Source organism: Oncorhynchus nerka, linkage group LG25 (genome assembly GCF_034236695.1).
Source record: "Oncorhynchus nerka isolate Pitt River linkage group LG25, Oner_Uvic_2.0, whole genome shotgun sequence".
NCBI classification, from domain to species: domain Eukaryota; kingdom Metazoa; phylum Chordata; class Actinopteri; order Salmoniformes; family Salmonidae; genus Oncorhynchus; species Oncorhynchus nerka.
The window spans coordinates 41,053,581-41,063,420 of NC_088420.1; the positions used below are offsets into that span (position 1 = coordinate 41,053,581).

General features: G+C 39.9%; 1 protein-coding gene across 2 annotated transcripts in view; it reads right to left on the reverse strand.

Moving 5' to 3' along the window:
* pdhx (pyruvate dehydrogenase complex component X) overlaps nucleotides 1-5,432 on the reverse strand; it is a 67,818-nt gene extending 62,386 nt beyond the window's left edge. The window contains exon 1 of one of the 2 annotated variants that reach the window (XM_029634482.2): nucleotides 5,266-5,432. In XM_029634482.2, coding sequence (XP_029490342.2) covers nucleotides 5,266-5,401 — 136 coding nt within the window. In that variant the 5' untranslated portion in view covers nucleotides 5,402-5,432. The remainder of the gene's footprint in view (nucleotides 1-5,265) is intronic. The other variant, XM_029634481.2, reaches the window with a different exon arrangement.
* Between the last annotated feature and the right edge of the window lie 4,408 nt (nucleotides 5,433-9,840).

Below are 9,840 nucleotides of genomic sequence, written 5' to 3' on the forward strand. Positions count from 1 at the left end.
CTGAATGATACATGGTGATGAGCCATGGCTGTGTGTGAACAGAGGGAACCTCATGTTCTGGTGCTCGTGTTGTTGTTCATGTGTTGTTTTTGCCGTTCATGTACGAAGGTCTCCTTCTGCTCTGCATGTCATGTGTGAAGAACTCAGGCCTGGATGAGCACATATCTGCACAACAATGCCCTGAAAGCACACCCGCTGAAACCTCCCATTCATAACCCTCGCTCTCTTAATCCGAACAGGCAGGGGAAGCCAATGTGCAATTGAGTGTGTGCGTTTGTTGAGACACACAGAGAGAAAGAGAGGCAGAGAGATAGAGATTGTAAGGGCCGTGACCGCCATGACAGGAGCTTGCCGACCAATTCATGTCTGTAAAACATTGCTCTGCCACGCCTGTCGTCGTCAACTGAAATCATTTTTTCATCACAGGCTCGATTTTTATCCCAGCCTTACACAAAAAACTATTATCATAATCAGATCCACAGCAGAAAGATCACTAGTTCAAATTAACCTTAATTATAAGCCAATTTGTCTGGCTTCTTTTTTCATTTTGGCTAGGCTTAGGCCAGGGCTCTCCAACCTTGTTCCTGTACCGTCCTGTAGGTTCACTCCAACACTTATCTAGCACACCGGACTCTAATAATTAGCTGGTTGATAAGCTGAACCATGTTCGTTCCAGGCTGTATCACATCCGTCCTTGATTGGGAGTCCCATAGGGCAGCGCACAATTGGCCAAGCGTCGTCCGTGTTTGGCCGTTATTGTAAATAAGAATTTGTTCTTAAAAACGGACTTGCCTAGATAAATAAAGGTTCAATTTAATTAAAAAAATAAAAATTACAACTGGGGTTGTTCAACCTGTCAGAACTATAGTACACTCAGATGCCCTGTCTGTATTGAATAGTTTGCCATTTGGCAAATCTAAATGGGAGTGACCTACTATGGGAGGCATAAATGTTCCTATGGAGAATTGAGAGACTGAATAGTAGTGAGATAACCCCAGCCTATTGAGGTGTGGAAGGGAATGAAATTGTAGACCAGAGCCAAAAGAGCTTTAAAACAAGATGTACTTAAATATTATTGTTGCACTGGGTACACGTGAGGCCAAATGTAAGAGAAGAGCCATTTTGATAGATGTGTGGCAGAGGAGATGGGACTGAGCCCTTTGGCAGCGATTACATTTATATGCCCTCCAAAGAAAAGGTCAGTGGACCAAGATTCAAAGATCCGATTAGGAAGGAAGAGTGGTGTTTGCTCAATTGCGCTACATCTGGTTGGTAAGCATGTGAATCGTTTGTGTCTGGAGGGTATGGTGGATGAACTGGTGGAGAATGTGTTATATTGTTGTAAGCATGTTGAAGAGAGGGAAATATTGCAGTGTAGGGTCATTGAGGTTAGACGGGGGTTGGGAAGGAATTTGAGGGATGGGGAGGGTATATTAGAAGTTAGAAGGGTTATTTTTCTTCTCGGAATTACTGAATTAGGTAGGAGGATTTAGAAATGTGGAGCTAACGTTGTAAACCGCGATTGACCACACTCCAGCACAGTAGGTGGCGGCATCCACCATTAATTTGTTTGCAGAGCTCCATTTTATCATAGAAGAACACCTTGGGTTGGAGCGAAAACCTACAGGAGAGTAAGCACTCAAAGAACAGGGATGGAGTCCCCTGGCAAAGGCTGTTTGTTTCTTATTTGGGGGGGATTTTCTTCTTTGACGGGGTAATGTTAGCGGGGGTATTGGATCAGAGGTGACAGAGGACGCATGTCCAGAAGGGCCCATCAAGACACACAGGTCACATCATCCTCATTTCCGGGGCAACTTTCTCGAGACCATTTTAGGTCATCCTCTCTGTATTCTGACCCCGATTTAAACTGTCAAAGACCTGAGGAGGAGAGGTAATGAACTACATGCAATACTTTCTTACGTCAAGCATTTTCAGGGCAGCATGCACGACTGAAGCCCAATTCCTCACTTTCTCGTTCTCAAAACGCATTGAATCACATGGATCTTCTCATCCAATGCGCTTTGTAAAGGAGGTGAGTAGAGATAAGATTGAGTAAATGAAAAAAAACTTGACAGTGACTTGATTTCCTCATACAGTATATACATACACATATATAACTGCATTCAGAAAGTATTCAGACGCCTTGGATTTTTTTTCTACATTTTGTAGTTACAGCCTTATTCTAAAATGTAGTTTCCCCCCTCAATCAATACACAATGCCACAAAATGACAAAGCAAAAACAGGTTAATACATTTTGGCAAATGTATAATAAAAAAAATGAAATACTACATTTACATAAGTATTCAGACCCTTTACCCAGTACTTTGTTGAAGCACCTTTGGCAGCGATTACAGCATCGAGTCTTTTTGAGAATGATGCTTCAAACTTGGCAAACCTGTTATTTTGGGAGTTTCTCCCATTCTTCTCTGCAGATCCTCTCAAACTCTGTCAGGTTGGATGGGGAGCATCGCTGCACAACTATTTTCAGGTCTCTCCAGGGCTTTGGCTGGGCCACTCACGGACATTCAGACTTGTCCCGAAGTCATACCTGCAATGTGTTGGCTGTGCTTAGGGTCATTGTCCTGTTGGTAGGTGAACCTTTGCCACAGTCTGAGGTCATGATAGCTCTGGAGCAGGTTTTCATCAAGGACCTCTGTACAATTGCTCTGTTAATTTTCCCCCTGGATCCTGAAAAATCCCCACAGCATGATGCTGCCACAACCATGCTTCACCGTAGGGATGGTGCCAGGTTTCCTCCAGACATGACACTTAGCATTCAAGCCAAAGAGCTCCATTTTGGTTTCATCAAACCAGAGAATCTTGTCTTTCACAGTCAGAGTCCTTTATGTACCTTTAATGCAAACTGGGAACTCCTTCAAGACAGTTGGAAAAGCATTCCAGGTGAAGCTGGTTGAGAGAATGTCAAGAGTGTGCAAAGCTGTCAAGGCAAAGGGTGGCTACTTTGAAGAATCTCAAATATAAAATATATTTTGATTTGTTTTACACTTTGTTGGTTACTATTTTAATTAAGTAACAATTATTTTTTACAATGACAGCTTACCCCAGCCAAAACCTAACCCGGACGATGCTGGGCCAATTGTGAGCCACCCTATGGGACTCCCAATCACAGCTGGTTGTGATACAGCTTGGAATTGAACCAGGGTCTGTAGTGACACCGCTAGCACTGAGATGCAGTTCCTTAGACTGCTGCACCACTCGGGAGCCCCACTACATGATTCCAAATGTGTTACTTCATAGTTGATGTCATCACTCTTATTCTACAATGTAGAAAATAATCAAAATAAAGAAACCATGGAATGAGTAGGTGTGTCCGAACTTGACTGGTACTGTACACACACACGCGAATGGGACAGTGCTGCCCTCTGCTGGAAACCTTTGTGAATTGCCAAATCGTTGGGGGCATTTTTATGAGCAGTGATGGCAATGATCCAGCAAAAGACAGCATCACCAGGGGCCAGTTTTCAGAAATTGAATCTTAAGTGTAATCTTAGAATACTGCCCCCCAATAGATCATGTTTTCTGTGCACCTTAAGTAAACTGAAAAGCAGTATGCCTATTTCCCTCAATTGTCATGGGATCTCATGAGGACAGAGACTGAAAAACAAATTTTATCTCAAGGCCATCAGACTTACGTAAACCTGCACCTTAAAGGCTGCTGCCCCATAGACTTAAAATCACTGGCCATTTTAATAATGGAACACTAGTCACTAATAATGTTTACATATTTTTGCTTTACTCATTTCATATGTATATACTATATTCTATTCTACTATATTTTATTTTATACTGTATTTTAGTCTGTGTCACTATGACATTGCTCATCCTAATATTTATATTTGTTAATTCCATTCTTTTACTTTTAGGTTATGTGTATATTGTTGTGAATTGTTAGATAGTACTGCACTGTTGGTGCTAGAAGAACAAGCATTTCGCTACAGCCGCAATAACATCTACTAAACATGTGTATGTGACAAATAAAATGTTATCTTATTAACATTTTAAACGCAGAATATAATTTGATATCAATATCATAGGCCTAGATATTTTGTTTTAAAAAAAAGTTTCACAAAAAAAGCAAGGAGGGCCACAATCTGAAGTGGGGAGCAGAATTTAACACAAATTATTTTAAATCTAATTACCCCACATTTGTAAAAGCTGGCCCCATGTCCATGACTCAACTGACCTAGCACAAGGTCCAGGTAGAATGAGTGAATTGGTTAAAATAGAGTAACCGTGATCAACCTTACATCAGTGTATCACTGACTTAGTTACAACATAGCTACTATGTTTTGTCAGCTTTAGCAGGAAGACAGAGTGAGCTATGTAGAGAGACACTGAGCAGCAATACAGAAAAAACACGATTTTTCAGGTTGGTCAAATCAGGTCCTAGTTAAAATATCTCTCATCAATAATGTATTTTTAATGACTATTTTATTAAATCACATTCCACCCACCCTGTTAGTTTGTTGTAATTATCAATTTCAGAAAATAACTAATTCAGGAAGTGTAATGTCTTCGGTGAGAAACAAAGCTAAATAAATAAACAAACACTCAGTTGAATCTATTTTACCTTGTTAGTCTATGTCTCACCCATAAATGTCCACCCTATTAGGTTAATTCTAGAGAAAATTAAGCACATTTATACATGTTAAATATGTTTGATAGAGAAGATAAAATCCTGTTCAAGTCTTCACCATTATGCTAGCTCAATTTTGTTCATGACTAATATAGGCTCCACATTTCCAACCTGCAACTAACAGGTTGAAGAAAAAAAATGAAAGTGCTTGAGGATAACAAATGTTTTCCTGAAAGTCAAACGTCCTTTTCTGATAAAATACAAAACAATATATAATAAAAACATGTATAAATGTTTGAGGTCCAAAACTATGGCAAATCGTAGGAATGACCCAACTGGCTAGCTAGAAAAATAAAAACCAAGACTTGTTATGACTAGCGTTAGCTAACTGGCTAGCTACCTAATCTGCGCAACCTTGACAGCTCGGCTGTAACATCTACCAGAAGAACTAACGGATAGCGAGCGTCTGATAATGTTCAGCAAAGCCAAGGAAACATAAAACCCATATTACTTCAATAAAACCCATAGATGCATTGACATTCGGCTGAAACGTATTTTTTTTAGAAGTGGGTGATGTAAAAAATAAATAAAAGGTTAGCTAGCAACTTTGCTAGCGGCCGTCATCCGCAACGAACGTTAGTACAATAAATGAAGTGTCAACACTTACCAAAGAAATATGGCGATTGAAAGAACTGCCTGACATTGTCCTGAAACGAATATGAAGTCCAGGATTTTTTTTTAAGCTTTGCAAATCTCAGGCCAAATAGAATTCCTTGACGACCCAAACGCAAGGAGGCCGCCATGTTTTCGTCCTCAGTCGGTAAGAGCTGCCCAAGTTTATGCCTGACAGGTATAAAATTAAGAAAATAAACCGTAAAGTGGTACAACACAAAACCATTACGTGGAATAGTTTATATACGATGTAAAATGAGCCATGTGACTAGACAGATATACATTCATCAAGATTACTATTTGACTGCAACTCTCCTATAAAACTAAATGCCAAAGACGTCCTTCTTGGGACTTTGAGGTCCTTCTTTGTAGTTTTCCTCTGTCATGAACTTGTAGTTCAGCTGCAACCTGATGAACATGTCAATTCAAGTATTTTTTCACAGTTAAAGGGCTAGCACAGCACAATTGAAATATATATATTCTTTCTTTAAACTTGTTTTATATTTAACAATGTATTATATACTGAACAAAAATATAAATGCAACATGCAACAATTTCAAAGATTTTTCTGAGTTACAGTTTATATAAGAAAATCTGTCATTTTAAATAATATAATTTTACCCTAATCTACATATTTCACATGACTGGGAATACAGATATGTATCTGTTGGTCACATATGGTGGTCAAGATACTAGAAAATGTAGGGGCGTGACAACCATTTGTCTCAATGCAGCACAAAACACATCTTCGATTTAAAAAGATCAGCTTTAATTTTGCAAATATATTGCAATGTAATTCTTTGCATCATTTCCAATCCGCCAGATATATACACATTTTGGAAATATATATTCATATATATATACAGTACCAGTCAAAAGTTTGGACACACCTACTCATTCAAGGGTTTTTCATATTTTTTACTATTTTCTACATTGTAGAATAATTGTACAGACTATGAAATAACATATGGAATCATGTAGTAACCAAATAAATCAAGATATATATTTTATATTTGAGATTCTTCAAAGTCGCCACCCTTTGCCTTGATGTCAGCTTTGCAAACGCTTGGCATTCTCTCAACCAGCTTCACCTGGAATGCTTTTCCAACTGTCTTGAAGGAGTTCCCACAAATTCTGAGCACTTGTTGACTGCTTTTCCTTCACTCTGTGGTCCAACTCATCCCAAACCTCAATTGGGTTGAGGTTGGGTGATTGTGGAGGCCAGGTCATCTGTCTTTCTTGGCCAAATAGCTCTTACCCACCTGGAGGTGTGTTGGGTCATTGTCCTGTTGAAAAACAAATTATAGTCCCACTAAGTGCAAACCAGATGGGATGGCGTATCGCTGCAGAATGCTGTGGTAGTCATGCTGTTTAAGTGTGCCTTGAATTCTAAATAAATCTCTGACAGTGTCACCAGCAAAGCACCATCACACCTCCTCCTCCATGCTTCATGGTGGGAACCACACATGCAGAGACCCTCCATTTACCTACTCTGCATCTCAACACAGCGGTTGGAACCAAAAATCTAAAATTTGGACTCATTAGACCAAAGGACAGATTTCCACCGGTCTAATGTCCATTGCTTGTGTTTCTTGTGCCAAGCAAGTCCCTTCTTCTCTTCTTTGTTGTTACTCTTAGGAGTTGTTTCTTTGCAGCAGTTGGACCATGAAGTCCTGATTTACGCAGTCTCCTCTGAACAGTTGATGTTGAGATGTGTCTGTTACTTGAACTCTGTGTAGTATTTATTTGGGCTGCAATTTGTGAGGCTGGTAACTCCAATGAACTTATCCTTTGAACCAGAGGTAACTCTGGGTCTTTCTTTCTGTGGCGGTCCTCATGAAAGCCAGTTTCATAGCTCTTGATGGTTTTTTGTAACTGCACTTGAAAAAACTTTCAAAGTTCTTGAGCATTTCTGAATTGACTGACCTTCAAGTCTTAAAGTAATGACGGACTGTCGTTTCTCTTTGCTTATTTGAACTATTTTTGCCATAATATGGACTTGGTCTTTTTCCTAATAGGGTATAACACCCCTATCTTGTAGCATTAACGCATTCAGAAGGAAAGAAATTCCACAAATTAACTTTTAACAAGGCACACCTGTTAATTGAAATGCATTCCAGGTGACTATCTCATGAAGCTAGTTGAAGGAATGCCAAGAGTGTGCAAAGCTGTCATCAATGCAAAAGGTTTGAAGAATCTCAAATATAAAATATATTTAGCTTTGTTTAACACGTTTTTGGTTGATACATGATTCCATATGTGTAGAAAATACCTATGGAGTTGGTGGAATAATTGCCACTTACTCAGCTGGGCCAGGGGCGCTTTAATTAGGTCAGGTGGAAAAGTCCGACAGATCTCAACTCCATAAAAGAAGGAAATTGCCAACGCCTGATCTCGCTGCTTTCTCTTCCTTAACGCCGTCTGATCCAGAAGTTCTGTGCGTCCATGCATCCACCGACTCTGTTACCTTTCATCTGAACTATCTGTGGCGATCGGGGGGAGTGGGCCATCAGTTATTGCTTATCGTTATTACCGCGGAGCGCACGCTTCAAACATATTGTGTAATGTGAATTGTCAATGATCATGACCCTACGGATCCTCATAGGCCAATTATGCAATCGATATGGTTAATATGTAATGAAATGTATTATATGTACACATGACGACAATTGAAAGGGTGAAATGAGAAACGTCATTGTTTGCTAACTGATCGACTTTGATACCAAACTAATGGGGATTATATATTGAATAACCATTCACTGTTTGTATTCTTTCATGATTTATGATAAATAGTTACGAGCCTAAATGACTCACGGATGATTACTATTGACTTCTTAATGAACTGGATTGTTGACTTCTCTAATAATGTTAATCATGAATGATTGTTATATGATCTTTGGGATGACGAATTTGATCGGATACATGTTATTTGTTTCCTTTGTGATGCAGCACAGACTACTCCAGTAAATATACCCCTTTTTGGTTAAAGGAATTCCTGCCTCAGTCTCATCCATTCCACAGTCACCTGACACGTGACCACCTGTTCACCTTCCCTGTCAGTCATCCTACCTGTCCAGCTACCCACACAGATTCCACTAATCTTTCATTATGTGTTATTTCATAGTTTTGATGACTTCGCTATCATATTACAATGTAGAAAATTGTAAAAATATGAAAAACCCTTGAATGAGAAGGTGTTGTCCAAACTTTGACTGGTGCTGTATATATACACAGTGCATTTGGAAAGTATTCAGACCACTTGAATTTTTATACATTTTGTTACATTACAGCATTATTCTAAAATTGATTAAATACATACATCTACACAATATCCAATAATGATGAAGTGAAAACAGTTTTTTTTAATTAGCAAATGTATTTAAAACAAAAATATATAAATATATGTTTTAATTTCAAGTTTTCAGACTCATTGGTATGAGACAGATCTGAGCTCTGATGCATCTTGTTTCCATTGATAATACTTGAGAAATGTTTACAACTTGATTGGAGGCCATCTGTGGTAAATTCAATTGATTGGACATGATTTGGAAAGGCCCATTGTAGACAGTGCATGTCAGAGCAAAAATCAAGACATGAGTTCGAAGGAATTTTCTGTAGAGCTCCGAGACAGGATTGTGTCGAGGCACAGATCTTTGAAAGGGTAGCAAAAGATTTCTGCAACACAATGGCCTCCATCATTCTTAAATGTAAGAAGTTTTGAACCACCAAGACTCTTCCTACAGCTAGTCGAACAAACTGAACAATCGGGGGAGAAGGGCCTTGGTCAGGGAGGAGACCAAGAAAGAACCTGATGCTCTCTCTGACAGAGTTCTAGAGTTCCTGTGCGGAGATGTCAGAACCTTCCAGACATACAAACATCTCTGCAGCACCCCACCAATTGGGCCTTCATGGTAGAGTGGCCAGACGGAAGTCACTCCTCATTAAAAGTCACATGACAGCTCGCTTGGAGTTTGCCAAAATACACCTAAAGACTCTCAGACCATGAGAAAGAAGTTTCTCTGGTCTGATGAAATCAAGATTGAAGTCTTTGGCCTGAATGCTAAGCGTCACGTCTGGAGGAAACCTGGCACCATCCCTACGGTGAAGCATGGAGGTGGCAGCATCATGCTGTCGGGATGTTTTTCAGTGGCAGGGACTGTGAGACAAGTCAAGATCAAGGAAAATATGAATGCAGCAAAGTACAGGGGGATCCTTGATGAAAACCTGCTCCAGAGAGATCATGACCTCAGACTGGGGCGAAGGTTCACCTTCCAACAGTACAACAACCCTAAGCACACAGCCAAGACAACACAGTGGTGGCTTCAGGACAAGTCTCTAAATGTTCTTGAGTGGCCAAGCCAGAGCCCGGACTTGAACCCGATCGAACATCTCTTGAGAGACCTGAAAATAGCTGTGCAGCAACGCTCCCCATCTAACCTGACAGAGCTTGACAGGATCTGCAGAGAAGAATGGGAGAAACTCCCCAAATACAGGTGTGCCAAGCTTGTAGTGTCATACCAAAGAATTCTCGAGGCTGTAATCGCAGCCAAAGGAGCTTCAACAAATTACT